This window comes from Cygnus olor, chromosome 1 (genome assembly GCF_009769625.2).
Source record: "Cygnus olor isolate bCygOlo1 chromosome 1, bCygOlo1.pri.v2, whole genome shotgun sequence".
Classification (NCBI taxonomy): Eukaryota; Metazoa; Chordata; class Aves; order Anseriformes; family Anatidae; genus Cygnus; species Cygnus olor.
Genome location: NC_049169.1, coordinates 86,362,170 through 86,382,345, shown reverse-complemented (window position 1 = coordinate 86,382,345; position 20,176 = coordinate 86,362,170). Strand labels below are relative to the sequence as shown.

The 20,176-nt window shown below is 44.6% G+C and overlaps 1 protein-coding gene and 1 long non-coding RNA gene across 4 annotated transcripts; one reads left to right on the top strand and one right to left on the bottom strand.

Annotated features, from left to right (window-relative positions):
• Positions 1–364: 364 nt before the first annotated feature.
• On the bottom strand, positions 365–4,839 carry LOC121074747 (zinc finger protein 239-like). 2 transcript variants are annotated; one of them, XM_040567231.1, is made up of 4 exons: positions 4,570–4,839; positions 4,117–4,330; positions 2,769–2,855; positions 365–2,186 (listed from the first exon to the last, which is right to left on the bottom strand). In XM_040567231.1, exons 2-4 carry the CDS (start codon positions 4,133–4,135, stop codon positions 1,267–1,269), a joined length of 1,026 nt encoding a protein of 341 aa, XP_040423165.1. In that variant the 5' UTR covers positions 4,136–4,330; positions 4,570–4,839; the 3' UTR covers positions 365–1,266. The 2 variants fall into 2 exon arrangements, with proteins under 2 accessions (XP_040423165.1, XP_040423157.1); XM_040567223.1 differs by having other exon boundaries at positions 4,117–4,393; positions 4,570–4,629.
• Positions 4,840–13,880: 9,041 nt separating this feature from the next.
• Positions 13,881–20,176, top strand: LOC121074744. 2 transcript variants are annotated; one of them, XR_005822522.1, is made up of 5 exons: positions 13,881–14,007; positions 14,213–14,502; positions 15,649–15,936; positions 17,103–18,450; positions 19,708–20,176. It is a non-coding gene; the product is annotated as an uncharacterized LOC121074744 (long non-coding RNA). The 2 variants fall into 2 exon arrangements; XR_005822521.1 differs by lacking the exon at positions 19,708–20,176 and having other exon boundaries at positions 17,103–19,434.

Genomic DNA, 20,176 nt, shown 5'->3' with positions numbered 1-20,176 from the left:
GCTCCGTGGGTGGAACAGGCATTTCAGTATACACTGCCACGTTCATTACAAGGAGTTCTTCCGTGCTAGAGATATTAACATCTTTGTTATTACTGCCAGTTCTCTCCTCCCCCGTACCAAGTGGTCGTCTGAGCTAGAATTCCTTTTAAGGACAGATTCCCAGTAGTAGTATTTTCCTCCTCAAAGTGAAGATCATCTCTTTAGAGGTCAGCTCATTCTGCTTTCTCAGAATTTTGCCTCCCCCATATTCCTTAGAAAGTCAATACTAAAGACGACATCAAAACCGCTTGCAGAAATGCACAGAAATGCTAGAAATCATTGTCATAATCACCTCCTTGTAATCATTAACAACTCAAAACCAGTGTTTGAGTTAAAAAGTTTTATGCAAGAAAAAATGTTTAACATTTAATATAAAGTCAAAGTTTGACATAGCTTATTTTTCAAACATCATTAACATCATTCTCTTCCTTTTCATCAACTGACAATTAGAAGATCACAATTTAAAAAGTCATCCTAAATACTTTTAAAAGCCTTATAAAAACATTCGTAAAGTGCCACCCACAAAAGCGCCTAAACAAGAACCTGGGAGAAATACCGATTAGGATGTTAATTTACTTAATTGCTGCTGAGGATTAAGCTGTCAAACAGCAGCACGATTTGTGGGACTGTCAATTTAACCATACAACCCAGCAAAAACACAATCCCATAGACAGGGCCTCCACAGAGTATTGGCTGGGCCTACAACATATTGTGGGGGTTTAAAATAAATAGCTGCTAACACCACCTAAAACCATGAAAACTGCCAAGTGGGAGATGTGGATTCTAAGGGGAGCGATTGTGTAAGGCTGTGGCCTTACCCCTAGGGCAAAATCCAGGCAGCTTGTAGAGAAAACAGATTTCAGCTGGTTTTTACCAGGGCAAAAATCACACCCCATAGAAAAAAAAGCAGAAGGCACTGATCCTTGGAACGGTTCTATGTTCTCCCCTCTTGGCCTTGAACGTACCATACCGTAAGCACCTTTATTTTTCCTCGTCCCTGAAGGAGGGGCTGGGAACAGCCACCTCACTGCAGTGAACGTGCACTAGTTCATTTGGCAGTGGCTTCCCTATTTTCTTGTGCACCTGGGCAGTGCTCACAAACAGGCCTACCCAGAAGAAAAGGGGACTGGCTCTGAGGGCTCCCTCCCCCCAAATTCATGGCCCACATGAGGTGTCCAGGTGTCTTTGCAGCACCAGGCAGCTGCTGCCCATGGTCCCCAGGGCCAACTACTCCGTGTGGTGTTTCTGGTGGCGCACCAGTTGGGGCTGGAAACGAAAGCATTCCCCGCACTGGGTGCAGCGGTACGGCTGCTCGCCCGTGTGGATGCGGGTATGCTTGATGAGGTTGGAGTTGCCGCTGAAGCCCCGGCCACACTGGCTGCATTTGTAAGGCTTCTCACCTGTGTGGGTCCGAGCGTGATTAATGAGGTCAGAGCTCTGCCCAAAACGTTTGCCACACTGCCCGCAGGAGTAAGGCCGGATGCCGTCGTGGGCTCGCTGGTGCTGGAGGAGGTGGGATTGTTGGCTGAAGCATTTCCCGCAGGCTGGGCACTTGTAGGGCCGCTCGCCTGTGTGCATGCGCTGGTGCTTGATGCAGGTGGAGCTGTCGCTGAAGATCTTCCCGCACTCGCTGCAAACGTAGGGTTTGAGCCCGGTGTGGATGCGCTGGTGCTTCAGGAGGTTGGAGCTCTGGCTGAAGCTCTTTCCACACTCCGTGCAGGTGTAAGGCTTCTGGCCCGTGTGGACCCGCCGGTGCTGGATGAGATGGGAGCTCTGGCTGAAGCCCTTGCCGCACTCTCCACACAGGAACGGGCGCTCCCCGGTGTGCATTCGCTGGTGCTGGATGAGGTGGATGCTGCGGCTGAAGCCCTTGCCACACTCGGAGCAGATGGTGGGCCGCTCTGCGCGATGGGCCCGCCGTGAGGCTGCTGCCACCCCTCCCTCCTGTCTTTTCACCAGGCTGATGGCAGAGCAAGGCAACTTAGCCTCCTCTGCCGCCCTATAGTCACCTCGCTGTGCCTCTGAGGAGACGTGCTGACTTCCGTGGCCATCACCCAACCGTTGCTCTCCTCCTCTGGCCACCACCGCCAACATGTCCTGCTGATCTGCGCTTGTGAAGTGGTCCCGAAGGCGACCTACCTCACCACCTGGAAAAAATGCACAAATAATTGTGATTATTGCTTGGAGATGGCGTGGCAGAGAATGGGCAAGCTCTTCTCCCAGGGAGCCTGGCCTGCACTGTGTAGGAGAAGCAGTAAAGGGAAGGACTGGGAGCAAAGGGAAAACTATCCATAGGAGCGTAGCCTCACCATGCGACCCGGAGCATGTGTGCCACAAACGGCAGGATGCTATAGATCTTTGATAGAATCATGGAATAGCTTGGGTTGGAAGGGGCCTTAAAAATCATCTAACTCCAACCCCCCTGCCATAGGCAGGGATGCCACCCACTAGATCACGTTGGCCAAGGCCCCATCCTGCTTGACTTTGAACACCTCCAGGGATGGGTCTTTCCTTGCCCCCAGGAAACCTTCATATTTTGTCTTAATACTACATCTTCTCATACATCTTTTAACAGCACACTGACAAGAGCAGGTGGTCTGCCTGCCCTGGGGACGAAAGAGCAGATCTCAATATGAGCTGGATGAAATGAAGCAGCTTAAATAACTTTGAGGAAGCTCAAAGAACAATTTGCTTGCTCTGTTTGTAAACTTATCTGATTTATTTCTCACCCATATGCATCTCTTCCAGCACCTCATGATCTTGTTCTTCTCCTTGGTCCATCTGGGCATTTACGTCAGGTTCAGCAATCAGGAATCCTTACAAAAGCAAGCAAAATTAAGCTTAGTTGAATATTCAGCAAGAGTGCATCACATAATATACCTTAAAATCTACTGCCCCTGCTGAATATGGGAACAGGCATCACTTCAGAAACATATTCCCTGAACTGTGCTTCAAGCTACCAATCCCTCTTGTTTATTTATGGCTGAGCCAAAGTAAAAATACACCTCTGGACAACTGTTCAAGCTCCAAATGCAATTGACTAACTGGACAGATGGGCTCTGGTGCAAACACCATAGAGCGATGGGCACCAGGTTGTGGTCCACTTCATCACCAGCAGTTATTTACCGAAAGGTAGTTGTTAATAAGGGATTAGATAATGCCAGAATCAAGGTGACAGCTCAGGTGATGGGAATGGTTTTGGACCTCAGATACCAGTGATTACAAAAACACCAGTCTTGAAGTCTTTGATCCCAGGTGACACATTTGGACAGAAAGAAAGGGAGAAAACAAAAGAGAGACTTCTTGAACTACAGAACCTCGAAGAAAGAAAACAACAACAAAAAAAACAGACATGAAAAAAGAAACCTTAGAAGTTAGAATAATCTGAGTGCCTACTTTAAATATTCCCTGAATGCTGAAGGGGACCACTCCTGCAGATGCATCATTTCAAGCTGCTCCAAGGTAGGTTGCTATCTGCAGCCTTACAGCTCTCAGGACTTTGCCACTACCAAGAATCTCTGCTGCAACAGGTTGATGGTACAAGCCAACCGAGCTATTTACATGCTGCAGTGTGTACCAGATGGCTTGCCCTCACTCTAAAGCAGGAGGAGACAAAACCTTGTCCATGCAGGTCTCCCTCGAGGCAGCTAACCACAAACAGCAGGGTTTCTCCGTGAAGGCTGTCAACAAGCAGGAGCTTCAGAGAAGCAGATCCCTCCACATTTCAGAGGGACTATCATCTTGATAAATGTCCAACCACAACCACTTGGGTAAGCCTCTAAGCAAGCGGACAAGGTAGAAGGAAGAGTTAGTTCCCTTCTGACCCTGCAGAAGCACATCCTGGGGTGTTATTCTTTGAATGTGCAAGCCAAGACAGTAAGAACATCTGCCTATGTAGGTTTGGGAGGTTACTGTATGCAACATTCATAGCTTTACTAAAATGAGGTGGGAAGAGTGTCTGATCTGGACCTCCAGCAAACACACCGCGCCACTCTGGGGTCCTTGACTTTAGTATAGTGACGGCATATATCACAATAGCAGATTTTGTGGCTGGGTCCAACGACTTATTTTCTTTACCTCGGCTCCTTGCAGGCATCTGTTCAGCTTTTCCTCTGACCACTCAGCCCCGCAGCCCTCCTGTAGCCGTGGCAGGCTGTACAGGCTCCGGGAACCATCGCAGCGTGGAGCTCCACACCTCCAGGTCCTCGGGCTCCTCGGGCTCCTGCCGCCTGCTCCCGAAGCGCTGCCGCTGCGTTCTCCGCATGGTCACCCCAGGCACAAAGGCGCGGACCTGCCATTCAGAAGAAGGCGTTCAAAGCTTCCCCTCCCTAACTAGTATCGGGGATACACAATGCTGAAATCAAAGGTGAGGACGTTTTCATCACAAAAAAAAAAAAAAAAAAAAAAAAAAAACCAAAAAACAAAAAACAATTAATGGTGCAGCTGTACAATTTTTACCCAGCACATGCTGGTTTAGTGCTGGGTGCGATGGGAGCCCCCCTCCCCGCACCCGAGCCGTGCCGCGCCTACCTGCAGGGCGCCCGGCGCCGGCCCCGCTGCCGGCGGCAGCCGCTTCCTGCTCCGCGGGCAAAGGGCGCTGCTTCCTGGGCGGAGCGGCCGGGCCGTGCAGGGCCGAGCAGGGCCGAGCCGGGCTGTTTTGGGGCTGGCACGATAGGGTGGCGGGGGGCGACTCCCAGCCGTGCCCCCCCTAAGCCAGGCAGGAGCTCAGGCCGACGGGGGCGCACGGGGGGCGGCTGTGGGAGGAGGTGGCCGGGTCTTCCCTCATGAACGAGTTCTTCCGTCGTGTGTGTTAGGGAAGCCCTCTTTCTTGCCATGGTGGCCTGGGAGCGGTTGTTTTCACGCCGTGGTGACGTTTGGGTTTCCCGGCCGCCTTACCATGGGCCTGGACCGCTGCCACACCGCTCCAGTGTCATACTATAGAAAACCACACCGTTTTTTTAGGAGCTGAAACGCCCAAACACACAGCGTGTGCTTAGTGGTGGTACACAAAGACTGACTGGCTCAGCACAGGAGCGAGCGGTTTTCAAGGAATCTCAAACTCTTTTCTAGAAACAAAGCGTAAAACCACCCCCAAAGCCACTCAAATTTCCTTTTCACTTAAAGCTATTGTTAGCAAGACACAAAAGTGATCTGAGTTAGTCAGAAACCTTAGTGACTGTGTGCCCTAAACAATACGGGAATTGCAATTACGAGCGAAATGAGCAAGGTTGTTTTGTCATGCTGAGGCTTTGTTTGTTAGGTTTAAGCATCAATTTGCATTAAAGACTTTCTGTTGGAGAAGTCTGTCTGTTATGGGCTTGTTAAGCTTGCAGTCTGTAATTTCACTGGGTCTGGACAGATGGAGAAATGGCCATCAACAAAATAAGCTGGGAATACCAAAATAGAATGAAAGGGAAAACATAGCCCCATCAATTTGTAAAACAGTACGACTGTCAGGCGCATTGCTGCATCCCAGTCATGTTTGCAGCATAGCACATCTGCTTAGAAATATGGAGGGTTGAGGACCAATATGTTCACAGCCCAAATACAAATGTATAGAGACGAATGAAAGAGGAAAGTAGTCCTGCACATGAAACTAAAGTAATGCCCATGGCTTTGACACTGATACAAGGGGACACTGCAGGCTCAGGCATCAGCCTGCTGTCCAGGATTGGTGAAGAAAACTGCTAAATTCATTTCCAAATACGTATTGAAAAAGAGGTGATTGGAAAACCTCAGAGTGGATCTACCGTGGACAAACCCCAACTGACCACACTGATTCCCTTCTATCAAGACATGACTGGTGATAGGGATGAAAAGAGAACAGGGGATGTAATATACCTTATTTCTAATAAGGCTCCTGATGGGTTACTGCATCTGCTTTGGAAGTTGAGAGGCTGAAAACTTACTGGTCCTTCAGGCTCAGCCAACATTTTGATGTGTAGTTCATGACCTGTAACAGCCAGTGGTTAGTAATGACTTTTTTTTACGAGCAGCTTGGGTGATGAGAAAGAACGCATCCGTGGCCAGTTAGCAGGTGATACTGAAGTGGAGTGGGAGCTGAGATATTCATACAGCAAAGATTCAGTTCCAAGGAAACCCGAGAAACTCATGAATTGGCCCAACAAACCTGACATAGTTTAACAAGGAGAAGGGCAAAGTTCCTCACGCATGTCAGAGTATGTGCATTAGCACAGGCTGGGAGCTGGCTGCTTGAGCAAGAGCTGCACCAAGGTCCTAGGCCAAGCAGAAAATGGCCCAGTAGGCTCAATTCAGGCAACCTGCTTAATGGGCTACATCCAGAAAAGCACATCTGGCAGATCAAGAGAGGTTATCATCCCTCTTTGTTCAGAGCTGCTGAGGCCACACCTGTAATACTGTGCCCAGTTTTGGGCCCTTCAGTTCAAAAAGGATGTGGAAAAACTGGAGAGGGCTCCTGAGGTGGTTAGGAGCCTAGGGCACACAACCAGTGAGCAGAAACTGAGGGAGTTGGGGCTGTTTGTTCTTGCAAAGAGGATGCTCGAACAACTACTTGAAAGGATGTACAAAGGTGATGGATCAAACTGTTCTGCTTAGTGGGAGATGATAAAACAAAGGCAAATGTGGTTTGAAAAATTTAGGCTGGATATTGAGAAAATCTTCATTATGAGGGTAGTATGTGAGAGGAACAGGCTACCTTAAAGAGGTTGCTGGATCTCATTCTTGGAGGTTTTTCAAACTTGGCTAGACAAAGCTGTGACTGACCGGATCTGGTGCTGGTGATAGCTCTGCTTTGAGCAGGAGGTTGAACTCTGGAGAACCCTTCCAATCAACGTTTCTGTGATTCCATGAGCAAGATGTCAGCAATTACATGACACAATACATGTATCATCCTGCAGACCATTCATTAATTACAAGTCGGTAATTTGGGAGAAATCCTCCCAGGAAAGTTTAGCTGTCTTAAAAATGCATAAAGCAGTAAAGTGCTCAAAATGGGTAATGCAATCATATTTCAAGGAAGAGAAAAAGAAACAAAGTGTCTCCAGGTTGATAAAAATGGTAAACTGGCATTTACTAGGTCACTATTAAATATAACTGCCTGAAACCTGACATGTGCTCTCAAAAATTTCTTGCATTTCAAAATGGCTGTATTAGTTCAGAAACACCACTGTGTCAAGCCTTGGCTCCATTTTTTACTGCTTCAGAGCAACTTCAGTGTTCAGTGGTGATTTTGAGCTTCAGTTGGCTAATGATTTGGAAGTACCTCTTTATGTTCTGACAAAGCTGATGTATCAGCTTTAAAAGGTTCTATGCATTTAGTGTTAAAAGTACTTTTTTGTTGTTAAAAAAGCAATAACGCTTCAACAGTTGAAATGACCAAAACCCCATGTCTAATGAAGATTTTGTTGGAGCAAAGCAATGAAAAAATCCCAATGAGAATTACAGTAGAAAAGGAGAAGCACTACACAGGGGAATAACCATTTTTCCACTTTGCTGTTAGCTCTAGCTAACCTTCAGCATTACCATTCTCTGGATATTGAAGAATGCTGTATCTACCCAACAGTCTTTATAATAATTATTTTACAATCAGCTAAACTGCCATCTGAATAGAATGGAGGAAAGTTTTAAAGACATTTGAAAGATTGTGGCTGCCCACTGAAGACTGATTCTTAAACTTACCTATTGATCAACCATTTTCACCTGCACTGAAAGAGCTTTCTGTGCAGAGTGATACATTAATCACTCATATGTAGAGCACTGACATTCTGCACAGCTGCTAAAAGAGAAATAAACAATGAGAGCAGTTTGCTGTCTTCTTCTTCATTTGACAGAAAACATTTCTGTAAGTATTTTAGCTTTAAACCAGTGACACATGCAATTTTCCACAGCCTAGGTAAGATTGCTTGTTTACGCTGCAAAAAGTTAAGTGTAGTGCCTTCCAAGAGGATAATGATATCCCCAGGTTTGGATTTGAAGTACAGAAGCATATTTTTTTTCCCAGATGTTTCTGACATGGGAATTACAGAATCTCTGAATGGCTGAAGTTGGAAGGCACCCCTGGAGATCATCTAGTGCAACCTCTTCCTCAAGCAGAGTCACCTAAGGAAGGCTGCCCAGGATCACATCCAATCAGGTTCTGAATATCAATACGTATCCATTACATCTGTGTTACATTTCACAGGAGAAAAAAAGAAAAAGACAGGAATCAAACTACTACCAGATTGATTAAAAAATTGGAAAGCAAGCAATTGTTTTATTAGTGCAAAAATGCAACTACCTGAATCTAGGCATGTGTTCACAAATAAACAAGCAAGCCAACTTCCAAACCGTAGCAGCATCACTGTATCATGTTCCATTTTTTAGTATTTCAGAGCAGCTTAATTGTGTTTCAAAGACATACATTCTTTAGACTACAATATGTTCCAGTTCTCTGGAAGGATTCCAGGTTGAGGTATTCATATTGTATTTGTTAGTAACTGCTGCTTTGAGCATCTTGCATTGAATCAAATCTGCTAGCAGTCTTGAAAATGAATGCAGAGAACTTTCTGCTAGAAGCTTCAAGGACACCTTTGACCGACTGGGACTAAAATGACCATCAAAGCTATTATATATCAGACATGCTGATAATACATATCAGGTCAGGGCTGCCCAGGAATAGCAGCAACCCATTGTTGTAACAAAATTCTTGCTAGGTTTGATTCAAGTGTGCCTAAATAGCTGAATAATTTACAGATTTTCCAAATAGGAATTAAAAAAAAAAAAAAGTTCATGTCCATACATCTGTTATTTTTAAGGTCTTACTTTATTTGCAATAGATAACACTTCCTTTTTGAAGAAATCATTAACTTGAATGTGTTTGGCCAATTACATATGAGATGCACTGCATAATTCAGCAAGTGACCTATAGCTGAGGAGACTTGGTGTTTAAACACCCTGTAAGCAAAGTAGTGATTGGGGGTTTGCCCAGGTACACTCTTGTAGACCAGCAATCTGTAGCCATGAATGATGGTTAGCATAAGCAACCTGTGACTGGCTTCTACCTCATCCAAACAGAGAGCAGCTGTCATTGTGTAATAATTTTAAGAATCCTTAAGTAAAACAGAAAGAGATAAGGGGAAAAAAAAACAACAACAAAACAAACAAACAAACAAAAACCAAAAACAACCAACCAATCAAAAAAAGATGTAGAAAGGAAGGTAATATCTGAGGGAAGAAAATCAACCACTGTATAAGCAGAGGCATTCTGAGCGTCAAGTAAATGGAAAAAATATACAAGAGGACTAGAACAAAGAAAAAGCAAACACAACTATGTAAATCTCTGCATGAATTCATTGGAGAAAATCCTCAGACTCCCAGGACTACTGAGACAGATGGCCAATGGACTGGTGAAAACTTGTTAACGGAGGTTATGCTTTATGCAGTCAGGTATTTACCCAATAAAACTTGTGTACCCAATAAAACTTGTGCGCTAAAGGAATTGCTTTATCTCAGTTGCTGATTACTTCATTGCCCATTACCTAGATTTATTGGTTTGGCAATGCTCTTATGAAACCAAGTAGGGCCAAAGAAACTACATGGAGGAGTCTTTCTACAGGTTCTGAATGGCATGTTAGAAGACAACCCAATTTATGTAGTTTGCTCAATAAACAGTCTAAATCGTCTTACTTCCCTGTGCATCCCATTTCCCTGTTCCAGAGGAAAGGAAGGCTCCCTTTCCTGCGCTGGTGGCAGGTGATGCTTCGCTGTGGTAGTACAGTGCTCTCCAAGGATTCATTTGATCACTTTAGTCCATTTCATGGCTGCCCCAAGTCCTCCCCTCTTTTGTTCGGCCTTCCCTTAATGTGTCTGTAAATGAAAGATTAGGGATATCTGCCCTCAAATATCTAGGAAAACCCATCAATTTCCAAGGAACTGTTATAAACCACTAGTCAGCCAGGTGAAAGAAAATTTCTCACCAACGAGAAGACTAAAAATACATATTTCCCCACAGCTAACCCCAACCCTTAGCGTTTGGGTCTAAACCCTGAGGTCTGGCCTAAACCCTGAGGTCTGGCCTAAACCCTGAGGGGGCTTAGGCCAGGGGTGGCTGCTTCAGGTAGAGCTTGCATTATGGTTAAACATGTTTTTCTGTCCTCCCTTCTTCGCAGGTGTCAGCGCGTTGTTTTAGTAAATGCCTTACTCTCTGGTATTCTGGGTCTGTAAACAGTGCTACTGTTTTAATTAAGGTGAGAAGGTGATCCCTGGGGTCTGTGGGAAGGACTTCATGCCTACAAGGGGAATTGCCCCTAAAATGCCAGCTGCTGTTCTTCATGTTGTTGAGGTGTTTCAGACTGCAAGAAGTATAATGCAGTCTCCAGTGACACTTCAGTCTGGGGGAAGAAAAAAGGCTAGATTAAGTGATGTGGAGGAAATACACTCAAGGAAAAAAAAAATAGGTTGTGCACTACATAGTGTTTTGAGCCTTGTATTACTGAAGCTTGGCTTTTGTTCATGTGTTTTCAATAGCCAGGCCTATTTTGGAATTGTACGTGTTTGACCAGTGAGTCAGTACTCTCATTATCTTATGTTTGTCAGAAACGGTGACAGACACTTCTTTGTACAGCTTTAACTATGCTTTATATATATATATATTTTTTTTCCAATTAGATCATATTCCAAGGTATACTAAGAAAGCAAGATTTTTGCTTTCAACTATCCAGAGAATTACATATTTGTGTACAGGAGGGGGCAGTCTTTCCCTGTTTCTTCCCTCAGGCAGCATGGTGTTAAATTATTTAATTCTAGGTGAAGGCTGATACAGGAATTGAACTATATTAACATGGTTATTTGTTTAAATATGTATTTTGTAGCCCTCATCAGGGTAATTGTGTTATGCAAAGTAAAAGATAGCAGCCTCGGGTCCCATGGCAGCGTAATTTCAACTGGAATTGATTGCTTACAAGTTACAAGTGAAACTGTGTACCCAAAATTGCACACACATGCCTTATATGCCTGAAGGTAATGGTATGCAAATTATTTGGGCTTCAGTGGTCTGTGGGTGGGCTCTGAGAAGAAGTGATTAACAAAGGAGACTTTTTTAGCATTTGAGGTGATTATGAGAATGCTGGAGGCTAGTACTCAGGGAAGGCTCTGTATGCAAGCCTGTCAGAGGTGGGCTGGAGTCACTCAGCTGGTTTCTGTTAGCCTTTTCTATTTATGATGACTGCTTGAGGGCTGAACAAGCAAGGCAAAGCTTAAAACAAAAAAACTCAAGTATAGCTGCACATGGACACATGCACATACACACACGCATGCACATAACTCTTCATATAGCATGAGAATTGCGAAGGGCACACTGAAGTTAACAAGACCAGTGTGACTAAAGGTGCAAGTCAACATCTTTCCACTTTGAGCCTGGCATGAAAACTACATCTAAAAAGCTGACTGCCACTGTTTAGTAAGTCTTGCTACTATTTTTGCTGTGTAAAGACTCAACGAATTACTGACCACCTGGTAAAAGTGTTCCCCTCCTTCTATCTAACAAGGAATATCACCGGTTTAGACGGGCAGGAAGGAAGAGTGCCTGTGCCATCACCAGCAAATAAACAGTAGGTTGGATGGATGCCTTTTGGGCCTGCACCGTTTGCAGAGCTCGTTTAGCTCCAGGCATAGACTACCATGCCAAGATTGATAATGGGAGGGCGCATCTGAAGCAGCATGTTGGTCATCTTTGTTGTGGTGAAAGATGCTAATTGTTGGTGTAGCTGCTCTCCTTCAGAGGGCTTTTGAAGCTGAATGATGGCTTCAGATGGCACTGACAGACCTATGGCTACCTCTCTGGCTTCATTAGATCACCCTGTTCATTCATAACTCTGAGTTGAGATGGGACCGTTTAGACTTGTATTTGATGGCTTTTTGTGCTCGTTTCTTACTATTGGTTTGAATGCTTTTGTGTTGAAAGAAACTAGTTTGCAGTTCTCCTTTTCTTCTGAATGTGCAATCACTGCTTCTTAAGTCTTCAGAGTGCCGTAGTTTCCACAGTGTTTGCATTTGCTGAAACAAGGCAGTGAAATGATCCACAACGCCATATTTCATGGTTAAACACGCATCCATGAAGAAGGTAGCAGTGAAGGTTATGGAGACTCTCTGATCAAGTTATGTAGCAGAAGTGGTTGACTTGTTGATTACCTGTATGGCGGCGTACATTTTTAGTTGGGCTGTGGTCTTTAGGATGCATGCTTTGGATGTCTCTCATTTTCTGTATGAGTGTGAACCACATAAGCTGTTATTTTGGATTGTCAGTGCTAGTCAGCTGACATTTGTTTAATCTTCCGGCTCTCAGATGCATGCCTTTCTATGGCCCTGTACTTGCTCTACTTGGATATGAGGCATTGCTTCACAAGCAGAAAGAGAGACAACGTGCTTTCCTCCCCAGAAATCCTGTCCATTTTGTTGTTCATCTTGGGCTTCCAACGCAGCTCTGCCGTATGTGCAGTTTTGCTTCTTTCTTGTTCAAGTGGAAACAGTCATTTCTGGTGCAACCAGGAGACAGCAAAGATAAGTTTCAATCAATAATTTAGTGCACAAATTGCAGTCGTGGTGGTGTGCATGCACTGCAAAGACAAATTCACCCTAATTTATGGCTTGAGAATGAGAAATCAGATGGTGTGCACTCCAGAAATAAATTCACTTGCTGAGCTGACTACCCAGCTGACAGATGTGTGGGCACCACAGACCTCTCTGGAGACTTGCAGAAGTTCCTTTGGCCTATCAAGAAGTACTTTGCATCGTCTCCCATGGCTCACTTTATTAGTGTCATGTGCACATTCATGCAAAACTGGAAGCTGAATGGGATGTGTGACACTATTTTGGGCTGCTGTATAGTGTGACACTGTTTCACATAAATTGTTTCCTTGGGGGAAGTTCCAGTATTTCAGATAACTGATAAAGCTTTTTTTGCAGACATCCTTACACTTGCGATTATAAAACTATGCACCTGTTGTGGTTTAACCTGACCGGCAGCAAAGCAGCACAGAGCTGCTTGCTCACTTCCCACCCAGTGGGATGGGGGAGAGGATTGAGGGGGGAAAAAGTAAAACTTGTGGGTTGAGATAGACAGTTCAATAGGAAAGAAAAGGCATGGGAAAAAAAAAAAAAGAAAAAAGATTACTCAGAATAAAGCAATGCACAATGTAATTGCTCAGCACCAGATGACTGATGCCCAGCCAGTCCTCAAGCAGCAGCAGCCCCCGCAGACAACTCCCTGGTTTTAGGGTTGAGCAGAACACTGTATGGCATGGGACATCCCTTTGGGCAGCCCGGGCCAGCTGTCCTGGCTGTGTCCCCTCCCAGCTCCTGCTGCACCCCCAGCCTCCTCGCTGGCAGGGCAGCACCAGGAGCAGAAATGTTCTTGGTTTTTTGTAAGCACTGCTCTGTAACAACTAAAACATCGTTGTGTTATCAACATTCTCATCCTAAATCCAAAACACAGCACCATACCAGCTACTAGGAAGAAAATTAACTCTGTCCCAGCTGCAACCCAGCTGACCTCCAGATTTGCTCTAAGGTTCTGCACACAGTAGCAATAGCAAACATATTTTCGATGGCCTTTGCTGTGAAAAGTAGTCTGATAGCAACTGTGGCATGATAAAAAAAAAAAAAAAAAGAAAGAAAAAGGGAAGGTTACCCACAGGTTCATAGCTGATGCGTTTCTGACACAGAGGCTGAAACCAGTGTGTGTTTTTTTAAAATAGCTATTCTGTTTGTCTGAGAATTTCATGCACGTTTTCAGTAAGGAAGCGGTTAGCATAAAAGCATCTTTTAAACATTTCTCTTCGCCTGCTTCAAGTCACATCATTCATTAGTGACCTAAGCTAGTAGGATTTAATGATTTCTTGGTGAACAAGCCCATGCAGAAATGTATACATAATAGCAAAGAAATGATCATTTCTAAAATGTTACCTATTTTCACCTTCCAGGCTGCATTGTGTGCACTTGTTATTCTTGAAGGTAGATTTTTTTTTAAATTTGATTCCTAATTCTGTAGCCATTACGCGCTTTTACACTGAACTGTGATTGAAAATGTGTTTTGGTGTGGATGTGTTCCAAGAGGTTTGTGCTGCTGGTTTGTAATTGCAGGATTAGGGTGATATTTGAGGGTTACACTGAAAGAAAATTGTTTGCAATGACCTCGTTCTTTGTGTTGTATTTTCAGCTCACGGTGATGTGACAACGATAAATGGAAATGCGTGCGACTATGTTATTTTTGACCCTGGCTATGCCAGTTGGAGCATCGTTCTCAGATCAGATGGTACAAGGGAGACGTGCTCTTAAAGCAGGGGTCACATGGCAGCACTGGGTACGGCCAGCGGATTCGTGTCTTTCATAATGGAACACTAGGGCTCCGCGTTGTTGGAAAGGAGGATGCAGGACAGTACACGGCTAAGGTCTGCGCTAGCTCTCAGCATTGCCTCCACCAAAGAACATTTCAGTTACATGTACATGGTGGGTGCAAGTTATCACTTTAACCTTCCCTTACGATGTAGGGATGCCTGGATCAGACGCTACTTGCATTACGATGTATAGGTTGTGTGTTCCTGGCTGGCATCTTCTGCCTTTTTGTTCTTGAGTTCACGTATTAACCTCGTGAGAACACTTGCATGCCATGATTTGATTAAACATTTGTTGTGCTCACGATTAGTATCTGCACTTGTGCCACAGGTCTAGAAGCAAGATGCTACAGTTAGACTTTTAAATGTAACTATGACTTTATTTCAGATCTTGATTTTGCTGTCATCTTATCCACTGCTTGAAGATTAGTCAGGATTTTGCTCTGTTCTGCTTCCTGCTTTCCGTGTCGTCAACACCACCCTCTGCTTATTGTTGCACAGCAGTTGTTACTTTGGGTTGCATAAATTAGATCCTGCATTCTGAAGAATTTTTTTTTCTTCTGTCTCTAGTACTATATTGACAGATTTGAGAGTTTGGGGATGAAAGAATTAAGTACAGATAAGCAAAATCCTTGCTTGTCAGGGCAAAAATAATCTTTGCCCAGAAGTGATTAGCTTTTTGGAAACAAGCAATTATCATTAGCATGGGAATTATTTTCATTCAGACATGGAGACTATAGTAATTTTATAACTTAGACATGCTGAATTCCACTTATGACAAAAGACATAAGGCTTATTGTTTCCATTTACTTCTGACACAGCAGCTGTTGTAAATGCCAGGATCCAATTTTGTAGGGAACTGTGAAAACTTACTCTCTGGGTTTTGGTCAGTGTCAAAGACAATATTCTAGATGTGTCCCTAGGCATTAATATATATGGTGGATGCCGATTCATAATACGCTCTTGATATATCTTGTGATCTCCCCGTAGGATTCTCCCTTCTTAAATCTAATCCAAGTAAACTGCTTCCTCAACATGACGAGGCAATGGACTTTCTTAGGGTTCGTAGGGAACCGTTCAGGGACTTAATTCATTATCTGCCCTTTCTTAAAAGTAAGCTCTGTCGGCATGCTAGGTCCTGGTAGATTACTTGTAAGCCTGTGTGGAAATGCTTCAAGGTAGTAAAAAGTTTCAAAAAGCAAAAGTACAAGATATCCTGTATCTCCCTGAAGTAAATATTTACGTGCACGTGTTTCAACAGGATACCTTGTCAGAGGGATTGTAGGTGACTGTGTTGCTTTTCACCTGGCCTGCCTGCAGTCAGCTGGGTACATCCATGCCATCTGGAAGAAAGACAGACAGCGAGTGGCGCAGATCAGAAGGCAATCGGTAAACGCGTCAGAGGTCTACTGCAAGAGGGCCCGTGTGTTCCACAACGCAGCCTGAGTTCTTTGCCCCGCGGAATGGAGAGATCAGGGAGAGTATGTGGCAGAAGTGTACGATCAGGATGGCTTGCATTTGCATCAGATTTTTCACCTGGAACTGAAGAGTAAAGTCTGAGCATGCTATACACGTGTGTTAATGTATGTATTTTCAGGTGTCCTTTCTGCGTTTGCATGCCTCACTTTGGGTTACAAAATGATTAGATGAGTCTTTTCCCAAATGATGCATGTTGTAGACAAATGAAATATCTGGAAAAACGTTTGCGCATTTCTTCCCTTCCCTCCTCTGAGTGTAGCTGTGTTGTAGGATTCAAGTCTAAATGTGTAGGTTGGATGGGGGTAGCAGAGAAAGGAGATGCACTTATTTCTATGGCAAGTTCTGAAAATAACATGTAGATGGTGTACGCTACTCTGGCAAGTTTCCTTTTCCAGAGCCTGTTTTCCAAAGGTATCTTATTTCATGAAATTCAACAAAATGGTGGCCAAGACCAGTTGCTTTCCCCCTGAGCCAGCATATGCTCATGGTTTCCTTGCCAGTATGAAGAAAAATAGAAGTGTAAGCAATCTCCATAAAACATTGAATTGGGAGAGGGTCCAACCAGGGTCCACATTCCTGTGGTTTACCTCATGTTTGTATCAACCTCAAATTGCATCTTGTAGCAAGAAGCCAGGCTGCTATCTCTGCTTGTGAGTCCTGTGCCACAGAACAGTTTTGCCTGCGGGGAGAGGGTCTCTATAGGCACAGGTTAATGTCTGGAATGAGTGCTTGGGACAGTCATGTGCCCGAGGGTGGTTCTTGTCACGTTCAGACCAGCTTTTCAGATGATAATTTGGGGAAGTCCTACTGCATTTCAAGCCTTCTCCGAAGTGCAGGAGACCTGGCTCTTGGGTGTGATGTAAACCAAATCCTGAAGGCAGGCATGCCTGGCTTTGTGGAGGCGTGCTCTAGCTCTGATTCCATATGTACTTCCTCATGTTCCCTTTGCTCTTTCCAGCACTTGCAATGCCCTTCATTTACTGTCTTTCTCCCTTGTCGGGAAGGAGATGGTGGTGGGGAAGAAGCATTAGTATAATGGAAAAGAAGCTACCTGTTACAAGTTAAGGTTATCAGAGCAGTCTCAAACAAATTTATGGTATTGATTTGGGCTGATACATCAATTATAGCAAAGCACACTTCCCACGTAACGAGAAATGCGAGGAATATTATTGCTTGTGGGTCACTGTATGGCATATAAAATCCTGTATTAATGAGCTGATGTTTTCTCCCCCTCAGAAGTGGAAACACTTCAAGAAATCACAGAATTTATCGGCGGGTCACTATTCCTGAATCTAACAGAGATGATGCCGGAACACTTCTTCCAGATAGCCTGGAAAAAGGAAAACACGGAAGTAGCTTGGACAAATGGTTCTTGGTTTTGGTACCATGGAGAATACGTTAACAGGTCTGAGATTGTGTCTAGTCACAGCCTTAGACTAGACAGGATTGAGACAAGTGACCGTGGCAGGTATTCTATAGAAGTGAAAGACAGAGATGCAGAGTTGTGTATGAGGCATCACTAATGTGAATATTGGTGAGTATTGCTAAAAAATGAAAAGCTTTCTTGGGTCCAGACTAGAGACAGAAACCTGTCTGTGTATTGGGTTATGTAAGAGATTGTGTACTGGATTATCTACTGGATTATGTAGGAGACGGCCCCAAATGCACGAGCAGTCATGTAATTAGCAGAGAGATGAAGCACAGACTTCCTGGGGTAAGCCTTGCTGGGTAAAGCTGGGCGTCTTTTGCCAGTGCCTACTTCACCCAGAGTGGCAGAAGGTGTCATTTGAGTTCTACTTTGTTACTCCACTGTATCTAGGAAATACTATGAGCTGTGATAGAAGAATGACTTTTGGGGGGCCAGTAAATGCTGTATCTTTAAATGATTGCTGTTTAGATGTATCAGAAGGGCTTCTGGTGAATTTGAGTTTATGACTGTTCCCCAACTTGAGAACAGATTCACCGGCACATCTGCAAGGGTTCCTGTGGTGGGGAAAGCAGGAAACTCTCAATGCAATGCTGCTTATGATGATGGTTTTGTTCTAAACTACACAGCTTTTGTGATGGAGAAACTGAACCAGAGGATACAGGGAGACTCACAAGTTTAAGTGAGGTGTGTTGCGACAGCAAATTGCCTAGCATGTGAAAGTAGCATACTAGCTATTATTACCACTACCCCTTATCAGTTTCTCAGTTGGTGGCATGAGACAAAGAGCAGCTGGTGGCAGGTTGGCTGAGGTCTGTCCTAATGCCTTGGGTTAGAGGTGACACCTTGTGAAAAGCGACTGCTTGGTTGCAGATCACTTAAGGAAAATCAGTAGGACAACCTCTAATTTTAGAAGGTCAGCTTTCTGATATTTTACTTACAGACGTAAGAATAATGATTAAGATCACAAAAGCTAATGGTGGAGCTTCACCCTGCTGTACTGTAAGTGTTTTGACAAATAAATTTTCATTGTAGAGCAAAAGGAGATGCTTGGAAGAAATCCTTCTCTCTATGTTCTCATAATATCAGCAGCTGTTGTAGTTACTATTTTCTTGGTTGCACTGATATGGGATTTTCAGAAGCCTGGGCACAGGACAGGTAAGAAATCTCCTTCAACACCTAAATAGCCTATTTAAATAGCAATTGATGCATAGATCCAGTTCTCTGTATTCAGGAGATATCTGACTGTGGTTTTTGGTATGAGTTTGGTCCAGAGGAGCAGGCTGCTGTCAGTGCTGGTGACAGCACGTGGCTCTGCTGTAGGGACTGACCGCCCGAGGCCTTTCCACACTGATGGGAGGATTTTCAGCCCTCCTTGCCAAGGTCGCGTGCTGGGAGTGTCCAGGCTGGTCCGATGTCTGCAGGGTGGATTTGTGGCAAGGCCTTAGGAGGTTGCGGCAGCTGCCGTTCTCCTGTTTGTGTGGTGTATGGTCTGCTGAGAGCTGTGTTTTTATTTATTTATTTTCTCCTGTGGTGGGACATTGACTGGTAGGATAGGGCCTTTTATCTCTGCTTGTGGGACCTGTGCCTTGCTGAACTCCCCTGGGTTTGGTCACTTCTGGGAGCACAGAGTTGGTGAGTGCAGGCAAGGGGAGGGACCTGTGTTTCCTCCTGAGCTGGTGAGCCGGGGCTGAAACCAAGGCAACCTTCCCAAGTGCCTGGCAGTGTTGCACAGTATGGATGAAGCTGATTGCTGCTCCAGAGCCCTGTTAGCTCTGAGGCCTGTGTGAGTTTTTACCTCTACCTGAAGATCTTTTGGTTTCTTAGTTCTAAGTAGCTCACCCCCAAATGTCGGAAAGATGGGATGGAGAATCTCCTTTCCCTGCTGCAATGCCTAATGGTAGGAGAGGGTGGAAAAGGGTGGTCTTCTGACAAGAAGCTGTTAGTTATTGCCCCGCGGTGCTTTGCAGTTGAAATGCAACGTTGGTCCAGAACATAGGTAATGAAGACATAAGGTAGTTTGTCCTGTCCGGTAAGAAGGAGTAGGTAGTTACTTGAAAGGCTTAAAAGCTGAACAGAGGGGGAGGACTTCACAGAATCATAACATGGCTTGCGTTGGAAGGGACCTTAAGGATCATCCAGTTCCAACACCCTGCCATGGGCAGGGACACCACCCACTAGACCAGGTTGTTCAGGGCCTCAACTAACCTGGTCTTGAACACATCTCTGGGCAACCTGTTCCAGCACCTCACCACCCTTTGAGTGAAGAATTTCCTCCTATCCTCTAATCTCTAGTAAGTGATAACCTATAGGGAATTGAGCAATATGCAGAATATGAATTCTTTGATGGCTTCCTGCAAACGCTTCAAGTATATTTATCTGCTTTTCACTTGACGTGGCTTAACTCCTGGTTAGGAGTACCAGTCTTACGGCATTCAAGCTTGAGACTAACAGATGACGGAGACTATCCTGAGCAACATGGACTGGTCGAAAATGGTGAGTATGTTTTCATTATGTGCCTTCTATGGGTCCAGACAGGGATCTAAGAGTTGTGATGTGGCTTGTCTGAGTTTGTTTAGTGAGGCATGATTGTCTTATGAAGCGGAGTACTGTAATCAAGGGGAACTTTTTCTACATAGAAACATCTGAAATTTGAACAAGACAGCACTTGAGCTGCCGATGGCATTAATACTAAGATAATCACGTTGTGCTGCACTAAGACTATCTAGATAACGAGGGACTTCTAGATAGAGTTCTTTCTGCAGTCTCAGATCCTTCTTGCCCCAGCATAGCAGGGTTCTCTTCAATGCTGTGCAGGCTTGTGGTTCCTGGTAGCTACTCACTGCCTGGGGACTGCTGGTGCTTTCGCCTGTTCTTCCACTTG